A 25477-nucleotide genomic window follows, 5' to 3' on the forward strand; every position below is an offset into this window, starting at 1 on the left:
CTGATGTATAGATTGCAAAGATTTTCTCCCACTCTGTGGGTTGTCTGTTTACTCTGCTAATTGTTTCTTCTGCTGTGCAGAAGCTTTTTATCGTTTAATTAAGTCCCATCTATTTATCTTTGTTTTTGTTGCATTTGCTTTTGGGTTTTTGGACATGAAGTCATTGCCTAAGCCAATGTCTAGAAAGGTTTTTCTGATGTCATCTTCTAGAATTTTTATAGTTTCAGGTCTTAAATTTAAGTCCTTGATCCATCTTGAGTTGATTTTTGTATAAGGTGAGAAATGAGGATCCAGTTTAATTCTCCTACATGTAGCTAGTCAATTATCCTAGCATGTTTGTTGAATTGAGTATCCTTTCCTGACTTTATGTTTTCGTTTGCTTTGTCAAAGATGAGTTGGCTATAAGTATTTGGGTTTACTTGTGGGTTCTCTATTCTGTTCTATTGGTCTATGTGCCTGTTTTTATGCCAGTTCCATGCTGTTTTGATGACTATGGCCTTATAGCATGGTTTGAAGTCAGGTAATCTGATGCCTCCAGATTTGTTCTTTTTGCTTAGGCTTGCTTTGGCTAATTGGGCTCATTTTGGTTTCATTAAAATTTTATGATTTTTTTTTCTAGTTCTGTGAAGAATGATGGTGATGTTTTGAGAGGAATTTCACTGAATTTGTATATTGCTTTTGACAGTATGGTCATTTTCACAATATTAATTCTGCCTATCCATGAGCATCGTATATGTTTCTATTTGTGTGTGTTGTCTATGATTTCTTTCAGTAGTGTTTTTTAGTTTTCCTTGTAGAGGTCTTTTACCTCCTTGGTTGGGCATATTCCTGAGTATTTTATTTTTTGCAACTATTGTAAAGGAGGTTGAGTTCTTGACTTGATTCTCAGCTTGACTGTTAGTGTATAGCAGAGGTACTGATTTGTGTACATTAATTTTGTATCTTGAAACCTTGCTGAATTCATTTATCAGTTCTAGGAGCATTTTAGAGGAGTCTTCAGGGTTTTTAAGGTATATGATCCTATCATTAGCAAATGGTGACAATTTGATTTCCTCTTTATTGATTTCAATGCCCTTTATTTCTTTCTCTTGTCTGATTGCTCTGGCTAGGACATCCAGTACAATGTTGAATAAAAGTGGTGAGAGTGCACATCCCTGTCTTGTTCCAGTTCTTAGGGGAAATGCTTTCAGCTTTTCCCCATTCAGTGTTATCTTGGCTGTGGGTTTGTCATCATGGTTTTTATCACATTAAGGTATATCTCATCTATGCTGATTTTGCTAAGGATTTTAGTCATTAAGTGATGCTGGCTTTTGTCAGAAGGTTTTTGCATCTATTGAAATGATCAAGTGATTTTTGTTTTTAATTCTGTTTATGTGGTATATCACATTTGACTTGCGTATGTTAAATCATCCCCACATCCTGGTATGAAACCCACTTGATCATAGTGGATTATCTTTTTGATATATTTGGTTAGCTGGTATTTTGTGAAGGATTTTTGCATCTATAGGCTGGGAGCGATGGCTCATACCTATAATCCCAGCACTTTGGGAGGCCGAGGTGGGTGGATCACCTGAGGTCAGGAGTTCAAGACCAGCCTGACCAACATAGTGAAACCCCCGTGTCTACTAAAAATACAAAATTAGCTGGGCATGGTGGCACATACCTGTAATCCCAGCTACTTGGGAGGCTGAGGCAGGAGAATCGCTTGAACCCAGGAGGCAGAGGTTGCAGTGAGCTGAGATTGTGCCATTGCACTCCAGCCTGGGCAAAAAGAGCAAAACTCTGTCTCAAAAAAATTTTTTTTGCATCAATATTTATCAGAAATATTGATCTGTAGTTTTCTTTTTGTGTTATGTTCTTTCCTGGTTTTGGTATTAGGGTGATATTGGCTTCATAGAACAATTTAGGGGAAGAGTTCCTATTTCTCTATCTTGTAGAATAGTGTCAGCAGGATTGGTACCAGTTCTTCTTTGAATGTCTGATAGAATTCAGCTGTGAATTCATCATCTTGTTCTGGTATTTTTTGTTGGCAGAGTTTTTTTTTTTTTAAATCATTTCAATATCACTGCTTGTTATTGGTCTGTTCAGAGTTTCTGTGTCTTCCTGGTTTAATCTAGGAGGGTTGTATATTTCCAGGAATTTATCCATTTCCTCTAGGTTTTCTATGTGTGTAAAGGTGTCAGAGTAGCCCTGAATGATCTTTTATATTTCTGTGGTATCAGTTGTAATATCTCCCATTTCATTTCTAATTGAGCTTATTTGGATTTTTTTCCTTTCTTTCCTTGGTTAATCTCACTAATAGTCTATCAATTTTATTTATCTTTTCAAAGAGCCAGCCTTTTGTTTCATTTATCTTTTGTATTTTTGTTTGTTTCCACTGCATTTAGTTCGGCTCTGATCGATCATTTCTTTTCTTCTGCTGGGTTTGGGTTTGGTTTCTTCTTGTTTCTCTAGTTCTTTGAGGTATGACCTTAGATTGTCTGTGCTCTTTAAGATTTTTTCAGTGTAGACATTTAAGGCTACGAACCTTTTCTTAGCACTGCCTTTGCTGAACCCCAGAGGTTTTGATAGGTTTTGTCACTATTATCATTCAGTTCAAAGAATTTTTTAATTTTAATCTTGATTTTATATTAGCCCAATGATCATTGAGGAGCACGTTGTTTAATTTCCATGGTTTTGAGGGTTCTTTTTGGAGTTGACTTCCACTTTTATTCCACTGTGATCTGAGAGAGTATTTGATATAATTTCAGTTTTCTTAAATTTATTGAGACGTGCTTTGTGGCCTGTCACATGGTTTATCTTGGAGAATGTTCCATGTGCTGATGAATGGAGTGTATATTCTGCAGTTGTTGAGTAGAATGTTGTGTAAATATCTGTTAAGTTCATTTGATACAGGGTATATTTAAAATCCATTGTTTCTTTGTTGACTTTCTATCTTGATGACCTGTCTAATGCTGTCAGTGGAGTATTGAAATCTCCCACTATTATTATGTCGCTGTCTACCTTATTTCTTAGGTTTAGTAGTAATTGTTTTATCAATTTGGGAGCTCTAGCGTTGGTGCATATGTATTTAGGATTATAATATTTTCCTGTTGGACAAGTTTTTTTTGTCATTTTGTAATGTCAAAATATAATATCTTTTTTTAAAACTGCTTTTGCTTTAAAGTTTGTTTTGCCTGATATAAGAATAGCTACTCCTGTTCACTTTTGGTGTCCATTGCATGGAATATTTTTTTCCCACCCCTTTACTTAAGTTGACTTGAGTCCTTGTGTGTTAGTTAGTCTCTTGAAGATGGTAGATACTTGGTTGGTTAATCCTTAACCATTCTGCTATTCCATATCTTTTAAGCATTTAGGCCACTTACATTCAACATTGGTATTGAGATGTGAGGTACTGTTCTATTCATTGTGTTGACAGATACTTTTTGAAAAATTTATTTTTTTTAAATTGCATTTTAGGTTTTGGGGTACATGTGAAGAACATGCGAGATTGTTACATAGGTACACATGTGGCAGTGTGATTTGCTGCCTTCCTCCCCTTCACCTATATCTGGCATTTCTCCCGCTGCTATCCCTCCCCAACTCCCCACCCCCAACCGTCCTTCCCCTGTTTCCCCCCCACAGACCCCAGTGTGTAGTGCTCCCCTCCCTGTGTCCATGTGTTCTCATTGCTCAACACCCACCTATGAGTGAGAACATGCAGTGTTTGATTTTCTGCTCTTGCGTCAGTTTCCTGAGAATGATGGTTTCCAGATTCATCCATGTCTCTACAGAGGACACAAATGCATCGTTTTTGATGGCTGCATAATATTCCATGGTGTATATGTGCCACATTTTCGCTGTCCAGTCTATCATCGATGGGCATTTGGGTTGGTTCCAGGTCTTTGCTATTGTAAACAGTGCTGCAGTGAGCATTTGTGTGCATGTGTCTTTATAGTAGAACAATTTATAATCTTTTGGATATATATCCAGTAATGGTATTGCTGGGTCAAAAGGAATTTCTATTTCTAGGTCCTTGAGGAATCACCACACTGTCTTCCACAATGGTTGAACTAATTTACACTCCTACCAATAGTGTAAAAGTGTTCCTATTTCTCCGCATCCTCTCCAGCATCTGTTGTCTCCAGATTTTTTAATGATCGCCATTCTAACTGGTGTGAGATGGTATCTCAATGTAGTTTTGATTTGCATTTCTCTGATGACCAGTGATGATGAGTATTTTTTCATGTGTTTGTTTGCCTCATGTATGTCTTCTTTTGTAAAGTGTCTGTTATATCCTTCACCCACTTTTGAATGGGCTTGTTTTTTCTTGTAAATTTCTTTTAGTTCTTTGTAGATTCTGGATATCAGCCCTTTGTCAGATGGGTAGATTCCAAAAATTTTTTCCCATTCTGTTGGTTGCTGATTCACTCTAATGACTGTTTGTTTTGCCATGCAGAAGCTGTGAAGTTTGATTAGGTCCCATTTGTCTCTTTTGGCTTTTGTCGCCAGTGCTTTTGGTGTTTTGGTCATGAAATCCTTGCCTACACCTATGTCCTGAATGGTTTTGCCTAGATTTTCTTCTAGGATTTTTATGGTGTTAGGTCTTATGTTTATGTCTTTAATCCATCTGGAGTTAATTTTAGTGTAAGGTGTCAGGAAGGGGTCCAGTTTCTGCCCTCTGCACGTGGCTAGCCAGTTTTCCCAACACCATTTATTAAACAGGGAATCCTTTCCCCATTGCTTGTTTTTGTCAGGCCAGATGGTTGTAGATATGTTCTGTTGCCTTTGAGGGCTCTGTTCTGTTCCATTGGTCTATATCTCTGTTTTGGTATCAGTACTATGCTGTTTTGATTACTGTAGCCTTGTAGTATAGTTTGAAGTCCGGTAGTGTGATGCCTCCTGCTTTGTTTTTTTTTGCTTAGAATTGACCTGGTTATGTGGGCTCTCTTTCGGTTCCATATGAAGTTTAAGGTGTTTTGTTTCGAGTTCTGTGAAGAAGGTCATTGGTAGCTTGATGAGGATAGTGTTGAATCTGTAAATTACTTTGGGCAGTAGGGCCATTTTCATGATATTGATTCTTCCTAACCATGAGCATGGAATGTTTCTCCATCTGTTCGTGTCCTCTCTTATTTTGTTGAGTAGTGGTTTATAGTTCTCCTTGAAGAGGTCCTTTATGTTCCTTGTTAGTTGTATTCCTAGGTGTTTTATTCTCTTTGTAGCAATTGTGAATGGCAGTTCGTTCTTGATTTGGCTCTCTTTAAGTCTGTTATTGGTGTATAGGAATGTTCCTAGTTGGCCATCTTTGATCATCCCATGTTTTTGTTTTATAGGTCCGGTGAGATTTATGTTTTAAGGTAGTTCTGTTTTGGTGTATTTCAAGGATTTGTTTCAAGATTTAGAGCTCTTTTTAGCAGTTCTTCTAGTGCTGGTTTGGTGGTGGCAAATTTTGTCAGCATTTGTCTGAAAAAGACTGTATCTTTCCTTCATTTATAAGAAGCTTAGTTTCACTGGATACAAAATTATTGACCTATTTTTTTTTTTTTTTTTTAAGGAGGCTGAAGATGGGGCCCTAATCTCTTCTAGCTTGTAGGGTTTCTGCAGAGAAATCTGCTGTTAATCTGATAGATTTTCCTTTATAGGTTACCTGAGCTTTTTCTTCACAGCTTTTAAGATCCTTTCATCTTGACTTTGGATAACCTGTGACTGTGTGCCTAGGCAATGATCTTTTTGTGATAAATTTCACAGACGTTCTTTGAGCTGCTTTGTATTTATATCTCTAGCAAAGCTGGTAAGTTTTCCTCGATTATTCCCTCAAATATGTTTTTCAAAATTTCAGATTTCTCTTCTTCCTCAGGAATACCAATTACTCTTAATTTTAATGATTTAACATAATCCCAACTTCTTGGAGGCTTTATTTATTTTGATTCTCTTTTCTTTATATTTGTGGATTGAGTTAATTCAAAAATCTTCTCTTCAAACTGTGAAGTTCTTTATTCTGCTTGTTTGATTCTGTTGTTGAGACTTTCCAGTACATTTTGCATTTCTCAAAGTGTGTCTTTTATTTCCAGAAGCTGTGATGATTTTATTTATGCTGCCTAGTTCACTGAAGATTTGTCCCTTCATATCTTCTATTACTGTTTTGATTTCATTAAGTTAGACTTCACCTTTCTCTGGTGCCTCCCTTGATTAGCTTAATAATCAACCTTCTGAATTCTTTTTCTGGCAATTCAGGGATTTCTTCTTGATTTAGATTCATTGTAGTCCTTTGCTGATAAGCTGTGTGTGATCTTTTGGGAGCTGTTTAAGAACCTTCATTTTGTCATATTACCACAGTTGTTTTTCTGGTTCCTTCTTATTTGGGCAGAGTGTGTCAGAGACATGTTCTGAAGCTCAAGCACTGCTGTTCAGATTTTTTGTACCACTGGGCGCTCCCTCGATGTAGTGCTCTCCTCCATCCCCTAGGGATGGGACTTCCTGAGATCCAAACTGTAGTGATTATTATTTCTCTTCTGGATCTGGCCACCCAGCAGAGTTACCAGGCTCCGGGCTGATACTGGGGCATGTCTGCATAGAGTACTCTGATGCGAACTGTCTTCAGGTCTCTCAGCCATGGATAGCAGCAGTTTTTCAGCTGTCTCTGGGGACTGCCAGAGCAATCCACTTCCTTCAAAGGGTCTGTGGGTTTTCCTGATCCACCTTTGTCTCATTACCTGATGCTGGTCCCTCTGCCTAGAAGATCCTCTTTGTCCTTTGAAATTCTTCATCCTTTAAGACTCAGCTTAGATATCACCTTCTTTGGTATAAGTAAAGCCTTCCTTATCAATCAGTTGTGTTTTAGTGTCTAGCTTGTAATCTCCTTAAGGGCAAAGTTTGTACCTTATTCATCTTTCTGTTCCTGGTTCCCTGTGTTGCTTGACAGAGTGGGGCTTAGTAAATGTTGCTAAATTGTATGTGTTAACATCTAAAAATTAGGAAGGTAATAAAGGATTCATTAGGCAGAGAGAAAAATTCTTATTTTTCCCTCTTAAATATATACTCTTTTAGTGTTTCACTTAAGTTTCCCTTTTTTTCTCCCCTTAGTATACAACATGCTCATTTGTGTTTTTCAGACAACTGATACTTCTTTTTCCTTATATAAAGATGAGCAACTTCACTTTGGGAGGCCGAGGTGGGCGGATCACCTGAGGTCAGGAGTTCAAGACCAGCCTGGCCAACATGGTGAAACCCTGTCTCTACTAAAAATACAAAAATTAGCTGGGCATGGTGGCGGGTACTGCAATCCCAGCCACTTGGGAGGCTGAGGCAAGAGAATCTCTTGAATTCAGGTGGCAGAGGTTGCAGTGAGCTGAGATTGTGCCATTTTACTCCAGCCTGGGTGACAACAGAGTAAGACTCTGTCTCAAAGCAAAAAAAATCACCAACTTGTAATAGCTTTGTCCAGAGTCATAAGCTAGTAAGGTGGTGGAAGTGGGGTTTGTTTGTCTTAAGTGCTCAGACATAGTTACTGGGCCACTCCTTACCATGTGTATGCCCATGAATAAGTTACAGAGTTTTCTGAGTCTCAGTTTATAAGTGTAAATAAAGGATAATAATAGCACCTATCTCATAAGGTCTTGGGAGAAATGAATAAGAATATCTGTGTGAACACTTAGAGCCTGGCGCAGAGTAAGTACCCAATAAACAGAGCTACACCATCAATTATTGTCATTATTATTACTACTACTTTATGTTGCATAGGAGACATATAGATAATCATTCTTTTCTTGGTTTAGACTGTTTGGAGTCATGGAAATTATGAGTTTTGGCCCATCTTCAAAAGCCCTTTGCCAAGTCACACTTTATATAGTCTTAGAATATTACATTTGGAAGGGATTTTGGAAGACAAGTGGTCTAACTATTGCTTATTCAAAGCTGCGGTCCTCTCTGCAGTTTTCATTCAAAGGTGATTAGTCATCTAGAGACTGTTGGAACATTTCTAGTAATAGAAGCTGCCACTTTAGAAGGAACATGTGATTGTATAAAAATCATGTATGTGTACTTTGCTTTTTTTTTTTTTTCAGTTCTGTCTTCTGTAAGATTGTAAAAGTCCTTTATTTACACTGTAATTCTTAGTCCTCCAAAATATTTTGAACAGACTAACTTCTGTATTAGTGGTTCTCAAAGTGTGGCCCAGGGATCCTTTTTAACTCAGACACTTTGCCCAGGAATCTTTCTTCTTTTATCCCCTTTCTTTTAAATCAGAGAATCTGTGAAGACCCTAGTAGTACAGACTAAGTTCTTTATGTGCATTTTTTTCTGTAGCAAGATTCAATGACCTAAAAATGTTTAAGAATTACTGGCTTGGACATGCTTGTGATTACATTTTGTCCTGAGATGAATTATGACATGTACCTCTCAAGGGGACAGGAAAAAAAAGGGGGGAGAATTAAGAACCACTGATTTTTAGTTTTCTCATAATGATAAGAAAGTTATTGAATAAAAAGATTAGGAATTACACAAAAAGGGGAATATGTCAGTTAAACAGAGTTAGAGACATAAAGTTTACCTGGATCCACTGAGCCATTACCCTGACATCTTTTGTAGAAGTCTTCCACCTAGTCTGCTTAGGGAATCGTTTCCGATATAATAAGGGATGTTAAGCAGAAAGTAGGATTCAATAAAGTGATGTTATTTGTTTTTTGTTTGTTTGTTTTAAAACATGTATGCTCCAGGATAAGGAATAACTGTTTTGTCTTACAGTAGATATTCACTTTAGTTAAATATAGATAGTATTGTGACTGTTACATATTCAAATACACACAAGTGCACTAGCACAAATATGGTGCTTAACATAGTCCTGTCTCCCCTTCAAGATCAACCCCATCCCTGTTTTTTTTCCCCTTGCTGTGCCAAGTCATATGCTGTGCTATTGGTAATCTAATGGATAATAGTCTCTCCTCAAAATAGTCATCCTGCTTCCTTATGTTAAATAAAATGTGGTTGCATGGGAAAGTACTATCAGAAGTGCAGACTGAGGAGGAGGCAGCAAACCTTGCAAGTGTTGCTTTCCTGAGCTCTCTAGATCATTATCAGCCCAAATGAATTTCCTTTGTGAGTTTTGATACAACTGAGGCACACTTACATTTTATTTTTGTACACAGCTATCTATCTTGTCATCGCTAGCCAATTAAATAATCACAGTAATGCCTATGAGATATGTAACATTTTCATAATTTTGTACAGTATCTAAAATAAAAAGTATTATGGCTATACATATATTTTAAAATTCAGTAGAGGGCACAGTACCATATAATAAAGATTCTAAAATTTGGGCAAAAGCATAAACTATGTTTATATTTATTTATTTATTTTTTTTGAAATGAAATCTCACTCTGTTACCCAGGCTGGAGTGCAGTGGTGCAATCTTGGCTCACTGCAACCTTCACCTCCCAGGTTAAAGAGATTCTCTTGCCTCAGCCTCCTGAGTAGCTGGGATTACAGGTGCCCACCACCACACCCAGCTAAATTTTGTATTTTGGGTAGAGATGGGGTTTCACTGTGTTGGCTAGGCTGGTCTCTATCTTCTGATCTCGTGATCTGCCTGTCTCAGCCTCCCAAAATGCTGGGATTACAGGTGTGAGCCACCGCACCTGGCCTTAAACTGTGTTTTAAAACATTTGTGTGTGTGTGTGTTTTTTTTAAACTTAAATTGATAAAATCATTGAGGGCATCCTAATAATGAAAGTTGCAGGGAACGTAATTGTTTTATATTTTTGAAACATACATTGTCATTTTAGCTTACTATAGGAATGGCAACATAAAGCTGCAGGAGTATAGTTACAAAAATCTGAGAAGTTTAATGTATATAATATATCAATATAGCTCGTAACTGTTTAAAAAGATAGGTTGGAAACCTTGCTTTTCCTTTATCTCTTTTCCAAATTTAAAGTAGGAATAGGTCTTTAGCAAGGGGTGTAGAACTCATTAGAGCTGTGATGGTTACTTCAGTTTATAATAGAAAGAAGGACAATTTGAGGTAAAGTGGAGAATTAAGAGGGAGTTGAAGGCAGGGACACATGCTGATGCCTTTAGCCTTTTCTTTTTAATTTTTCAACATAAAACATTTAAGGTACCTTCTCTGCCAGTGAGCTACTTGCTTCAATGCAAATTAAAGTCTGTATGGTCTATGGACTTAAGGTAGACTATGCATTGCTTTCATTTTACTTCCTTTCAGAACTTCTACTTACGGATTGGCGTAAAGTGAGAATTCCTCCAGTAATGAGAGGAATTCCTAAATGAGAATTCAGCCTTTCTCATTTAGGATTTGGTACTGCATGATGCCCAAGTGGGTGTTGAATCAATGCTGTTTGAGGTTGCTAAAATAATTTTTTTTAGGAGGAATTCTCTTTATGCTTATGTGGGGCACATTTCTCACAGTGCTCTCAGAGACTTTGGAAAACAGAAATCTTGTTTGACTTCAACTGTTGTACTATATGATTTTTGCCCACTAAGCTACTATAATTGTGTGTGTGTGTGTGTGTGTGTGTGTGTGTGTGTGTTTAGACAGAATTTTGCTCTTGTCACTCAGGCTGGAGTGCAGTAGTGGGATCTCAGCTCACTGTAACCTCTGCTTCCTGCGTTGAAATGATTCTTCTGTCTCAGCCTCCCAGCTAGCTTGGATTACAGTCATCCACCACCACAGCTGGCTAATTTATATATTTTTAGTAGAGACGGTGTTTCACCATGTTGTCCAGGCTGGTCTCAAACTCCTGACCTCAGGTGATCCTCCCACCTCCGTCTCCCAAAGTGCTGGAATTAAAGGTGTGAGCCACCGTGCCCGGCCATGAATTTTAAGAAACTGATTAATTTGGCACAGTGCAAAATCTTGTAAACATTTGAATGTAATATAGCAGATTTTAACTGGAATATTTAGGAAAAATAAGAGTCATTGTATTTGAATAATAAGCACAAAGACTTTTCAAGAGTATAAGTTGGGTTTAGGAGTTTTATGAATACGACTCATTCATTGTATATTTACTTACTATTTAATGACAAGGTAATCATTATTACATAGACTGTTTGAAAAATTACAGTGTTAGACAGTATCTTGAAATTGTCTCATGTGAGATGTATTGTCTGAATGCGTGTAGCAAGCAATTTTATTTTGGACTCATGAAAACATTAATTTCTAAACATTTTCTTACTTTCCTTTAAACTGACAGACTTCAAGGGAAAATATCATTGTTTCCTTTGGGGGGTGGGTGTAGGGAATGATGTATTCTGCTCCAAGATATGCTTTGGGGAAATTACTTGGAAGTCAAGGACTCTAAAGTGGAAAATCTTCCACTTCAATTTGTTGTAATGTGTTCCATAAGTCTATTAAATCTTGACATGTGAAGACATGTAAATGTGGCATTTGAAACAAAGAACTATAGAGGTTTTTCCCTTTCACAGTAGGGTCACTTAATGGATAATTTGCATTGGTTGAGTATTTGAGAAATAGTCTAGAATAACTGTATTATCTTCTCGCTTTCTAATCATTAATGTTACATGTATTCTTTTCTTTCAGTTGGATATGTCAAGTGACCAGATAGCTGCCAATCTGCAAGCAGTTATTAATGAAGTTTGTAGGCACAGACCGCTGAGTTTCGGTAAGTGGTTTGCTGAGGGTAGACTTCCCTATGACCCTATGATACTTTTTTTTTTTTTCCAGAGGGGAATTACATTTATTCACGCAATCAAAACATCAGACAGACTCAGAGCAGCAGTGGGGAGGGAGGGTGGGCAGGGCTAAAGGTCCATTCACAGCCTGTAAACCCCTCAGTCTCAGGGATGGGGGCTGCTGGTGGTGGGACTGGGAGAATAGTCTTAATAGGCTTCATCTCTCAGGTGCCCATCTACCTTCCATTCTTACTAAGGGGGAGGGTGGAACTGTCTCTCAGGTTATAACCTCTCAGGTGGAGGCCTGAACCCTCAGACCTTGCCTAGTAGCTTGACAAATAGGTGGTGTCACCACAAGTCAGGGAAGACTCCCAGCCACTCCTTGAGATAGGTGCCTGGGGTCGCCCTTCCTGCCTCAAGCTCCCAAGGACTTGGGGAGGGAGTTAAAATCACCATTCCACCTTGCCTGTTCCCAGAGTTTGAGGACTTTCACCCAGTCTAGTTCCCAGGGAAGGTAATGTGGGCGATGAATATTGAGATTTGTGCTGGGTCTTTCAGTCTCTGGTACCCCTGCCACGTAAGAATTGAGGGCATGTAATGGTCTGCCCAGCTTTGAGCCCCGGGTGAGGAAGGGCTGGCTGGGACTCAAGTCTCAGCAGGTGTGTGTCGGGGGCTGGGACCTTTGCTCCTCCATTCGACCCCCACCCTGAACTCTCAGCAGCAACTCCAGGAGCTCCTGCCCCCCTGGGGGGAGGGGAGGCTCTGACCACTGGGCTTCCATCCGCTGGCACTGGTGACTCAGGATGGTGCTGTAGAGCTGTTCTCTGTCCTCAAGAGGACGGGGTGGGGCAGGGGCTAGGATTGGGGGGTCTTGGGGGGCGTGGAGGGTGGCCCTCTGCTCCTCTAGGCGGCGGGACTGGGCTTCAGCTACCGGGTCCAGAAGGAGCTCAGTCTGTGTTATGGGTCCGTGGAGGAGGAGGGGATGGAGGAGCAGATCGCCAAGGCCGAGTGGTGGAATTTGGAGGGGGCCAGCCTTGCTCATCCTGAGGGGGGTCCTTCTCACCATCCTCTTCTTCCTGTGGTCTCTCAGCCTCCATTCCCTGGAGGGGAGAAACTCCTCTTCTGCTCTGTCAACACAGGAACTAGCTACCGACCCTATGATACTTTAAAAAATGTGAAATATGAAGAAAATAATCAAGTTAACATGCAAGTATAATAGCAAAATGTAAAATATTAAATAAAACATCAAGTTAACATGCATGTTTTATATTTCCAGGGATTACATAAATAAAATAAAATTTAATTATCCAAAGGATTTCTCTAGCATTAATAAGAAATGCACCCTGAAACCTTTGTAGATTCCTACATTATTACTACTAACAAATGTAACAAAGTTTGAAAGAAAACTGTAACTGCTTTAAACTTACAGTGATGTTAGGGACCAGAATTATTTCTAAAATGGCATTTTGAAGCCAGATCATTCACTTTGTCATTGGCACTAGCAATTGGTTTTCTTAATCTTATTTATTACAGGAAAGAAAGAAGATCATTTTATTGTGTCATGAGAGTCACTTATAAATGAGTAGATTCATAGAGAATCACTCAACTCAATCGAGGTTCGGAAGTTTTGTAGTAGGCTAGAACACCAGCTGGTCCAGTTCCTTTATCATTGCATTGTGTGTTCTTCAGGTTCCTTCCGCAGACAAATTTCACGTGTGGATGGTTGAAGCCAAGCAAGGGTCCATTATACTCAATTGACTGTTCATTTGTAGGCTTACCATAATAAGAATTTATCAGGTTTAGTTTGATAACCAAGTTTATAATTAAAGCACAATCTTAAGCTATTTTTCACTTTCTTTGAGAGTTAACCATATTGATGAATAAATACCACACTTGTTAATTCTCTTGTCCTAAATATGGCCATACTTCTAAATAATTGTATATGTATGGATTTTCTTTCTTTCTTTTCTTTCTTTCTTTCTTTTTCTTTCTTTCTTTCTTTCTTTCTTTCTTTCTTTCTTTCTTTCTTTCTTTCTTTCTTTTCTTTCTTTCTTTCTTTTTCTTTCTCTTTGTCTCTCTCTCTGTCTCTCTCTCTCTCTCTCTCGCTCTTTCTCTTTCTCTTCTTTCTTTCATTATACTTCAAGTTCTGGGGTACATGTACAGAACATGCAGGTTTGTTACATAGGTATACACGTGCCATGGTGATTTGCTGCATCCATCCCCCTGTCATCTATATTAGGTATTTCTCCTAATGTTAGCCCTCCTTAATCTCCCATGTATGGATTCTTACATTCCACAGAGAACTTTGATTTTAGTACAACATCCTCCAAGACAATAGTAGGAGTAGATGATGGGCAGCAAATCCTCAAAATGTTGTTATTCTCTTTTTGCTATTTCAAATAAAGCCCCTTAGCATGTTTAAATATTTGGATTCTCTTTTTGCCATTTTATTTTATTTTTTTGAGATGGAGTCTTGCTCTGTCACCCACGCTGGAATGCAGTGGTGTGATGTTAGCTCACTGCAACCTCCACCTCCCAGGTTCAAGTGATTCTCCTGCCTCAGCTTCCTGAGTAGCTGGGATTACAGGTGTCTGCCACCATGCTGGCTAATTTTTGTATTTTTAGTAGAGATGGGGTCTTACCATGTTGGCCAGGGTGGTGACAAACTCTGACCTCAGGTGATCCACCCACCTTGGCCTCCCAAAGTGCTGGGATTACAGGCATGAACCACTGTGCCCGGCTGTGTTTTTGCTGTTTTAAATGAAGCCCCTCAATGTTGTTCTTAAGAAAAGCATTTTAGTTTTTAGGAAATTTTATCAACTGTGTGGTAACATAAAGGTAGCATCTGTGCTGACAGTTTTAAATAAATTATTTATAATATTTTCATCAGATGTAAATATCACCACTTGCTCCCTTCACTGTTGACTTTGCAATAAAATAAATTCTAGGTGATCATCTTTTTGAAGAGAAATGAATTATTAGTGAGTATGTTTCGTTCCAAGGATAAATCTCTAATATTCTAGAGTACAACTAGTTTGTCTTCTATTCTAGAAATGAGACTGTCTTCCCCTTTTAATTCAAAATATTAGTTCAGTAATACAGTACTTTTCATGTGAAAATATGACATGAATTCTACAAGTTTTCCTGTTGTATATTTGTACAGCAGGTCTTTGAATAGCATCCGTTTTTTCAGTGTCATTTCATTATAACATTGATTAAAAAAAAAAAAATAGATTCCTGGCCAGAGCCTCTGTCTGTGTGGAGTGTGCATGTTCTCCTCATGTCTGCATGGGTTCTCCGGGTACCTCAATTTCCACTCACATCCCAAAGATGGGCATGTTAGGCTAATTGGTGTGTCTCTATGGTCCCGGTGTGCGTGTGGGAGGTATGTACGTGTGCCCTGCAGTGAGATGCTGTCTTATCCAGAGATGGTTCCCACCTATGCTCTGACCTGCAGGGATAGGCTCTGGCCACCACAACCCTCAACTGGAATAAGGGAATTGGAAGATGAATGAATGAAAATAAACTGTTGTAAAATAAAAATGTGTCAACTATATGATAATTACACAAATGCAGGATAATGGATGATGTGGTATCAAAGTACTCCGTGGACCAACCGTATTTGTTAGTTTGTTTTTGAACTGCATGGTGGGTGGCAGGAGGTGCTTCTTACAGTTTCACTTTACAAACACTTGTTCTTTGATTTAAGTCGTATTCTTTGACTTAAAGAATAAGTGTTGGCAAAGTGAAAACTGTAGCTATGTTTTTACTATGACTCCTGTTACTTTGATTCACTCAAGTTGGGTAAGTAATTATCTTACTTGTTTTTATTAATCTTAAATGTATGTATAGTTCACATTTATTTCAATGGTTAATATTAGAAGTGTTTGAGGTCTTTATTTAGAAGCTTGGTGATATTTTTGTGACTAGACATATGCTGTAGAAACTTAACTTTATTAATTAGCCTGTGGTAAAACTGGTTTCTTTATAAGTTGTTTTGCTCGAAGTTGCAGTTTCCAAGAACCTAGTTAGAATATTAAGTGAGGACTTACTATATTTGCTCATGCAGTGGTTTTGTGGAATAAAATCAAAGTTGATTCTTGTTTTTGTTTCCAGGTCCCTTTGTGATACGTGCTTTCCTTCGTACTTCAACAAGTGAAGGTTTATTACTGAAGATTGATCCATTGTTGCCTAAAGAAGAAAAAAATGAAGAAAATGAAGAAGAAGATGCCTAAATGTGTTGAACTGTGAAATTATTTTCAGTGGTTTAAGAAGCAATGGAGGAAATTAGAAAACTGCATAATTTTTACATTTGGTATCTCATTATTTCTTGATCGTACTTCAAAGTGAACTTTATCATTGAAAATTCTTACAACCATTTCAAGAATAAGAAAATAAATTTTTCTCTTTGCCTGAATCTGCCTTTTAGACCCTGTGACATTTTATTTTTTAGAATCCAGAGTATACTTACTGGTTATTATAGCAGCAATTTCTAGCTTAATAACTTTCCCTTGGGAGTCATAACCACCTGAGGGAATGGTAACATCCTCAGTTCCCATAAAGCAGAACATGGCAGAATCCTGAACTACATCACAAATATAACTATTTCTTTTTTTAAAAAAGAAGGAAAATGGGGATTCTTAAGAATTCTGAAAACTATTTGATAGCATGAACGTAGAAAATTACTAAGCCACTAAAACATGTGTTGGGTAATCTCTTTTTAGGAATCTGTAAATATATATATATATATATATATATATATATATATATGTATAATTTATATGTGTATGTTATATATATTACATATATAATTATATATATAATTACATATTGATTATATATAAGTAATATATATGTATATGTAATATATATTATATAATTATATATGTAATAATATATATTTGTAATAATACCATATATTTTAATGATGCTTGGCAATCTACAAGGCACTGTGTATAGTGTTTTCATATACTTGACCTCATTTGCTCCTGAATTCTTTTAATAGCATAATAAGTGTTTGGTTAGTATTTGTTGAATGAACATTCCCATGAAGTAGCTAGAACAAATTCATTCATGTAAAGCATCTTGTATTAATTACCAGTTTGTAGACTGATGTTAATCCTTAAATGCTTACTGATTTTTAACAAAATGAAAAAAATAAGGGTAATTTTGGCATGCAATTGTCAACTATCCTTTTTTGGGAATGATGACTTGAAGTATCTTCCACTTTTTTAGAGAGTATTCAAATGAGTTTTCTTTTATGAAATAATAGTGATGGTAAATTTGCTGGTGGGGTTTAAATACCTACTTTGTTTTTGTTTTGTTTTGTTTTGTTTTCATTAATGCGTCTCTCATTTTATTTTAGTTTTGGTGTTGACTTGCTAGCTCTAGCCTTTCAAGGTAAAATCTTTTCTGAAAAAGAGCTGGGTAACACAATTCTCACAAAAATTTATGATTTTAAAACAATTGGATTTCTAATAACACAAATTATTTTGGTTCATTTTGCATTGTTCTCCTCGGGAACCATAAATCTGCCTAGGGCACACGGAGTCTCCACACTCAAATTGGCCAAGGAATAGTCATGTTTCAAGATGAAGTTCATCACTACCCATGAAGTATTTATTCTTGCCAAGGCTGTTCTGCTTAAATCTAATCAAACTTATAGACTACATCTCAGTTTACAGAAGATATAGGAGATGGAGGGACAAATCAGCTGACCTCAAGTGGGAATAATTGGACCAATTTAGAATGTGGGATGTTATGCAGTTCAACCCTCCCAGCCTCCTAGAAACAAGCAGAAGGAGAAACCGTTAAAGAGAATTCAGACATAGCAATTGACTATAAGGTGGGTTAGTGATTATAGTTTGAAAGCATCAGCTATACAAGACATTTGAGGGAAAATTGATTAATACCTACTTTGTAAAGAAAATTTTGACAGCTCCGTATAGGACTCCCAAATTCTTTTTGAAGTTTTAGTGATCTGAGATGTCCAAATAACTGAATAGTCATAGTACCCCACTAGGCTTTTTTTTCCCCCACAGGAAAATTAAAACTTGGAGGTTATTTACCCAAAACAGCAATAACATCACGAGAAAACAGTAATAGCCATTACCTTTTATTGAGTGCTGCTATGGTTTGAATGTGTCCCTCAGAAAGTATGTGTTGGAAACTTAATCCCCAATGCAACAGTGTTGAGAGATGAGGCCTTAATGGGAGACCTTATAAAGCCTTTATGAATGGATTAATGCTGAGTATAGTCATTGGAGACTCAGAAGAGAGGGAGGGTGAGAGGAGGATGATGAGGGTTGAGAGATTACTTAATGAGTACAATGTATACTGTTTGGGTGATGGTTACATGAAAAGGCCCAGGCCACCACTAAGCACTATATCCATGTAAGAGAATTGTACATGTACCCCTTAAATTTACACAAATTGTGAAAAAGTAATAATAAAAGGGCTTAAGACTGCAAGGATCTCTTGGGCACACCCTTGCATGCTTGCTTGCTCTCTCTCCCTTCTTGACTCACCTCCTCTTGCCCTCCCTTGCCCTTCTGCCATGGGCTGACCACAGCATGAAGGTTATCACTAGAAGCCAGCCCCTCAATCATGGTTCTTCAGCCTCCAGACTGCAAGAAATTAATCTCTGTGCTTTATTAATTACCTTCTTGGGGCCAGGCACGGTGGCTCATGCCTGTAATCCCAGCACTTTGGGAGGCCGAACAAGTTCAGAAGTTCAGGATCAGCCTGGCCAACATGGAGAAACCCCATCTCTACTAAAAATACAAAAATTAGCCAGGCATGGTGGTGGGCACCTGTAATCCCAGCAACTCGGGAGGCTGAGGCAGGAGAATCGCTTGAACCCAGGAGACAGAGGTTGCCATTGCACTCCATCCTGGACGACAAGAGCAAGACTTTGTCTCAAAAAAAAAAAAAAAAAAAAATTGCTTCTCAGGTATTCTGCTATAACAACACAAAACAGACTAAGACAAATGCCTACCACCATCTTAGGCCTTAGATGCATCCTCTCATTTCAAACTCACAGCAATTCACTGAGCAGAGTGGTACTCCTATTTCACAGATAAGGAAAGTGCAGCTTGTGTGAGGTCTCGTAAGTGGCAAACTAAGATTCAAACCCACAGCTTATTTTAAAGTTCGGAGGCCCTTTTAACCATTGGGCTATTTTACCTCTTTTTAAACAATATATATTCTAACAACCAGTTAATTGGAACAGTTTAAAAATTTTAAACTATTGAATAATCGCCTTCAGTTTCTTGGTATTTCTAGTTAATGAATTATGGCTGGGCTGATGTGAAGAAAGAAGAGTTAGAGTGGGGTGAAAAAAGAGTAATGCAAGATGGAGAGGAAAAGATACTACTTGTTTCCCACAGTTACCATCTTTTAAGAGCTTACTGATGAATCATTATTTGAAAATCCCAATTTGCAAAGTAGAAGCTCTACTATTTGAAGATTTTCTTTTAATTAATGGAGTAAGTATAGTCATTGAAAAATTTTAAAATACTGATTAGATATTTTAAAAGTCACTCATGCTCTACTACTTAAGGATAACCAGCATTAATATTTTAGTGCTTTGTTTTCAATTGTGGGTATGCATCTGTGTGTGCACATTTTATAAAGTAAGCATTTCCCATATTTGAAATGCCGGATGAAAAGCATCATTTTAATGTTGAACAATGTTCCATCCTGTTGATGTTCTGTTTTGTGGAATAATTCCTCAGTTGTTGTACATTTGACTAACTCCAGGATCCCATTCCCCTCATTATTTTCAGTGCTTTGGAGAAAATCTTGGAGCGTTATTTGTTTTCGAATTTTAGAAGTGGCATTCCTGGGTCATAAGGTCCGATGTGGCTAAAAGGCCTTATAATGTCGTAGAAAGGTAACTTACTGAGCAGAACAAGCCAGAATAAGGAAATGTGGTTGGAAAATTTGCTCTGGGCAGGAACATTCCAGGGTCTTATTAACTGTCCTATGAATAAATTACTCTCTACTCTTCCATTAGAGTGTTTTTCTTATTGGCTAACTAGAGCTTTGTTGAATATATACTTCTGGAAAAAGAGTAAAATTACACTATATTACTCAATTTAAATGTCTATTTTATCTTTTTTTAATAACTGAATCAAATCTTTTTTTCATTTTATTTTTATTATAGCAAAATAAAGGGAAAAATTTTCCTTCATAAAATAATAAAATGTTTTACTATTTCTGTTTGCTTAATTTACAAGCAGAAAATAAGCTAGGTCTGCTTTGATCCAAATATTGATGTCTTAGAGGTTGTACACAATATTTGTTTAAGAGAACTATAAAATGCCCTTGGAAGCTTTTATAATAAAGGAAATACAAAGTTTAGCCCTACAACTTTCCTCTCTGTTGGAACTGCAAACTACTGCTACAGTTTTAAATAGACTTTGTTGTTTATATATCCAGGAAAATCTAAAAAAAAAAAAAGTAAAGAGAAATGCATGTAAGTGATTGCATAGCAGAACAGAACATGAACTGTGAACACTAAAGAAATAAAATAAATATTATTAAATATACAAAGGTCCTACAATCCCTTAAACACATTTCACAAATAATATTTAAAAATCATTGTTTTGTTCTCTACAGACAAAGCCTAGATTACTAAAAACAATTGAAATAAGTAATCCTCTTAAAGGAATTGCTTCTCCATAATTCTTACTTACATCTGCAAGCAAGCAATCTGAGATTTTAAAAGATGCTAACTTTTTATCCAAAATGAGATTGGACATGTTAAGTCACTTTTGTGCCCAAAACAATCTTTCAGAGAAATACTAGAAATTATAAATGGTAAAGGGTAATTATTTCTTTATTTCTAGTCAGATACTACACTGATAGTCAAAAATTCAAAAGATATGACTCTTGCTTAAAATTGACTAATCCTTTTTCCAAAATTGTTTTAAATTTCATGGCACTACAGAGTCACCTAGAATGAGTGTGTTGTTTTTGAACTTGTCTCACATTAAATAAACTGAGGTGCGAAGAGCAAGCCTCCCACATAAAGAAACAGGCAAATTTTGATACACATGCATAGTCCAAGTGCTGTAAGCATCAACATTTCAGTTCTTTCACACTCTACACACACACATACACACAAAGCCTACTTTGAAACAATTCACTTGCTTCTAATTGCAGTAAGAAAATTAAGCAATATTATGGTCAACAGTACTTAAATTTTAGAATAGCTACGTAAGAACATTCTTTTCCCTTCACAATTGTTTCTGACATTATTGACCTCAAATTTTAAGGTGAGTTTTTCTGATGTTGTCTATGTTCCAAATCTGTAGAAACAACAACAACAAAAGCAGTAAAGACTCTGTGTTTCAGTCAAAAACTTAATGTTCCCGAAAATACTACGTAACAGTTGGCATTATTCCCCAAGACAGTGGAATTAACAAAAGAACAATTTGCATCATAAATTATTATCAAGGGCCTAGACATCTTGATAAGACATAAAAGGTCTGCCCTGAACCTAAATGTGTCTGAGTGGTCAGTGTTGTACAGTGGCTACAACTTCACTTTTGTATCATTCTATCTTATTTCTAGGTTAACAGTTCTACCAAATAGGAATATGAAAGTTTATTTTTAGTAAGACAATGTTGCAAATTATGGTCAACCAACATCTTTTCACCAAATACTTCAAGCATAAAAGATGAAAATCTTTACAAAAATATACAGAGACACAAATTGGTAGCTGTTCATAACATTAAACAAACTGGACTCTTAAGAGTGGCTTCTCAAACAGCATGTCATTTTAATATAACCAATCTATAAGCAAATGAATGATACATGCCTAAAAATGATCATAGTTCATACTGTCAGTGGCCACTGGATTTAGGACTAGTCCAAGATCTTGATCTAGATTTTGACCTAGACCTAGACTATGATCTTAACTGGGATTTGGAGCAAGGTGGTTCCCTTTTCCTTGATTCCTTTTTATGTCTTGAGAAAGACTTGTGTTTTGGAATCCGTTTTAGAGGTGCCTCTAGTTTTGGTATGAGATGCAGACCTAGAACGTGATTTAGCCTTCATTTCTTTCTTGGGCTGGGACTTGGACTGTGATCTTGAATTGGATTTAGATCTTGAAAAACACATATCAGTGATTGATTATCATTGTTGGAATGGCTTCTGCTACCCTGTGGTCTTTCAGTCCATCCACTATTTCTAGGACTACAAGGTCTTTTATAGATGTAAGCAAAATACTGACTTCTTGATCTTCTTTCATAACTTTGGCTTCTAGAATATCTGTGTCTGTCATAATCATAGTGCGAAGAACTGTACAAATTCCTCCCTTCCTTTGCTTTCATCTGATTTGTTGTCTTCCAGTCCCCCTGTGCAAACTATTTCAGTTTGACATCCGCAAATCCACTTTCTGTCCAAATTATGTAAAGCATCTTCAGCATCGCTAACATCCTCAAATTGAACATAAGCAACTCCTCTTGGACAGTGAGTGTAGAAATCAAGTGGAACATACACATCAACTAGAGGGTCACAACGACCAAATTCACACCATAAATCGTTGGGCCTGCTGTTCTTGGCGCCATTCCTGATGGGGTACCTTGGGGGATGCAGGTAGCTGGATGTGACTGCTGTGTGAGTCTTAGTGCCAGGGGACACGGGCTCAGCAAACCATCTAGCCCCTGGTGGCCAGTCCTCAGACATGCACAGCCAGAGGACTCTACTACAGCTAAATTAATTCTTGTATATAAGACTAGGAATTTACCAGGTTTGTAGTAAATAATAGTGATTCTCAAACTTTAGCTTGTATCCAAATCACTTGAAGGGCTTGCTAAACGCAAGTTACAACCTCCCACCCAGTGCCCTGGGGCGGACCTTGAACATTTGCATTTCTAACCAGGTGATGATGATGATGATGATGCTTGTCCAGGGACCACACTTTGAGAAACACTGGTATCTACTAATAGTTCTTTTAACTCTGGCTGGATGTAAACATTTCTGGCTTTGGTGCTAGCTTTATTTTAAAAATTCCAAAAGTCATTCTGATGCACTAGAGTGGAGAATCACTGGTGTGTGCAATTAGCCAAGTTATAAAAGATATAAAATTTGCAATATAAGTCAAGATTTTAAAAGACAAATGAAGAAAAGATAATGCACTGAACTTAAGAGCCAGGACTACTCTCTAACTTTCTGGACTATCCCTGTGTGCAAATAATTTAAATTCTGGGTTCTAACCCTATGGGCAAACAATTCAAATTCTGTGACCTTCTGTAAAACAACGACATCATAGGATGATCATCAATGTACTTTCAAACCAAAATTTTATAATATACCTTTTTAGCATGGGCATTTCACACTAGCAGGGGGCATTTCACACTAAGAAGTGATGTAACATAACATTAATTAGCATTACTAATATAAAAATAAATAAAATTGTAAATTTGATGATTTTATTTATACTATTTTGTTAACTAGATGCTTAAGGTGGGATGGGGAACCTATTAAATACTGATTGTTGGTTTTAATTTCTTATAGCAAGTAGTCAACAACAGTGTCCAGTAGGTGGCGATAATAGCCTTTCATACAACTTTAAAATAATTGTGTACTTTCTGGTCAATAATTGTTTTCTCACTTGCCTGTACAAATAGAATAGCACAAAATACTTTGAAGGCCACCTGGAGCTTTATTTCAGAGTGAATCTTTTGTTTGTTTATTTTGTTCTATTTTGGAGCTATAACAAATGTTGCTTTAAGTTTCTGTGATCATGCATATTTAGAGGTTTGTAAAAATTCTTTTTTTTATGTTAAAAATGTAATTTTAATAGTTAATGCTTCATTTTACATAGGAGTACAATAAAATACACTACAATCTGAAGAAACTCCAGAATTACGGGAATAAGAGTGAAGAAAATTCAGATGGGCTACAATATCCATTTTAAACTGCGAGAGACAAAGATCCAACCGGAAGGTTAACGTTTATGTATTTATGACTGGCTACATTTATGACTTAAAGAACAGTTTTGTGAGGGGAAGAACTCTGTCAGTGAAGAAGAAAAATTACTGAATTTCAAATTAAAGAATAAAAGAAGCTCCCATAGCAAATACAAGAGGGATGAAAGTAAGAATCATTAATTGAGGATTTGATGCTCTCAAATGAATCCCTTTCTAATAACACACAGGCTGGATGCTTGAGATCTGCAGGTTTATAAGGAAGATTCACAAATGCCTCAGCAAATCCCAAATGATTATCAGATCAGTATTTCTTTCTTTCTTTTTTCTTTTTCTTTTTTTTTTTTTTTGAGACGGAGTTTCACTCTTGTTACCCAGGCTGGAGTGCAATGGCGCGATCTCGGCTCACCACAACCTCCGCCTCCTGGGTTCAGGCAATTCTCCTGCCTCAGCCTCCTGAAAGATCAGTATTTCTTAATCACACACCAAAGGTTACAGATAAAATTTTCAGACAAGAACCAAGAAAAAGGTCATAACACAAATTTTAGGCAAAAATGTGGCACAGCTGTGAAAGTCCTACATGTCAGTTACAACTGCTTTCTTTGCTGTGACTTTCCTGTACAGTAATATTTAAACACTGTGGCAAGACACCAATGACCATCTAATCCAGCAACACAAACACATTTATTTCAAATTCCCAGGAGGTTAAAAAAGGTCAGATACTGATGCTTTATGCATGCTCAGGGCCAGTTTATAAATACTCCATTCAATACGATCTTAACACAAATCTGCAGCGGTGAAAAGAAACTGGCAAAGTCTACCTCTTGCCGTTCAATTTGTCAGATGGTGAAGACCAGGACAGAATGTTCCATCAGTTTTAATTTTAAAATATGATTGTCGCATTGGAAAAATAAACACAGTAAACTGTACAAAGGCAAAGTAGAATGACAAAAAATATTTTACTAAAACATAAGATTTACAGAAGTTTCCAGACAAGCCATACAAAATGGTCACAAGCTTTTTTTGAAGGGAAGAATCTACACTTGACAGCAAAGTCACAATTATTGGTGAGGACTGTTTTTAAAACTTTTATTATAGAATTTTTCAAATACGAAGAAAATACAATAAAGAATACCCACCCAACTTCAGCAATGATCAGTGTTCTGCTATTGTTCCCATTTTACCTGTCCCTTCCAACCCAGCCCCAAGCTTGCTGTCATCCCTTCTATAGTACTTAGAAGCAAATCCCACATATTGTATCACTGAACCTAAAGAGCTTTAAAAGTTGTCAAGCTCTAATTACAAGAAAGTTGTAGGTGCATTATTTCAGAACCCATTGTTTTTGTGTATTACCCTAGCCATTGAGTACTGTTAGTTTTTGTTTGTTTGGACTATATTTTTCACATAGTAATGAACCAAACACCTATTTCTAGTGCTTTGAGAACTGGAAGTAGGTGGTAGCATAATTGGCTATAAAAGGTTGTATGTAAATATCAATATTTTTAAAATAAAAAATTTTATTCACTTAAATTTTTGTTTTTTACTTTTAAAATTTTATTGTTTTTGAGACAGGGTCTCACTCTGTCACCCAGGCAGGAGTGCAGCAGTGCAATCACAGCTCCCTGCAGCCTTAACTTCCTGGGCTCAAGTGATCCTCAAACCTCAGTCTTCCGAGTAGCTGGGACGACAGGTGCATGCCATGCTGCCCATCATGCCTGGCTGTTTTATTTTTTGTAGAGATGGGTTCTCACTGTGTTGCCCAGGATGATCTCAAATTCATAGGCTCAAGTGTTCTGCCCACATCAGCCTCCCAAAGTGCTGAAATTAGGCACAAGCTACAGTGCTTGGCTTTTTATTTTTGAATAAAAATATAAAATTAGAAATTTATTCTTATTAAGAATAGAAGATATATCTGG

The 25477-nt window shown here is 37.1% G+C and overlaps 1 protein-coding gene and 2 pseudogenes across 1 annotated transcript in view; 1 reads left to right on the top strand and 2 right to left on the bottom strand.

The window, feature by feature from the left end:
- Window positions 1-16039, top strand: part of MRPL1 (mitochondrial ribosomal protein L1) — a 96448-nt gene extending 80409 nt beyond the window's left edge. The window contains exons 8-9 of the mRNA XM_003923932.4: window positions 11531-11612; window positions 15739-16039. Of these exons, the coding sequence (XP_003923981.1) occupies window positions 11531-11612; window positions 15739-15857 (201 nt within the window). The 3' untranslated portion in view covers window positions 15858-16039. The remainder of the gene's footprint in view (window positions 1-11530; window positions 11613-15738) is intronic.
- LOC104650715 (G-protein-signaling modulator 3 pseudogene) lies at window positions 11887-12748 on the bottom strand (annotated as a pseudogene).
- Window positions 16040-21465: 5426 nt separating the features above from the next.
- Window positions 21466-22317, bottom strand: LOC101035335 (uncharacterized; annotated as a pseudogene).
- Window positions 22318-25477: the final 3160 nt, after the last annotated feature.

This window comes from Saimiri boliviensis, chromosome 3 (genome assembly GCF_048565385.1).
Source record: "Saimiri boliviensis isolate mSaiBol1 chromosome 3, mSaiBol1.pri, whole genome shotgun sequence".
Classification (NCBI taxonomy): Eukaryota; Metazoa; Chordata; class Mammalia; order Primates; family Cebidae; genus Saimiri; species Saimiri boliviensis.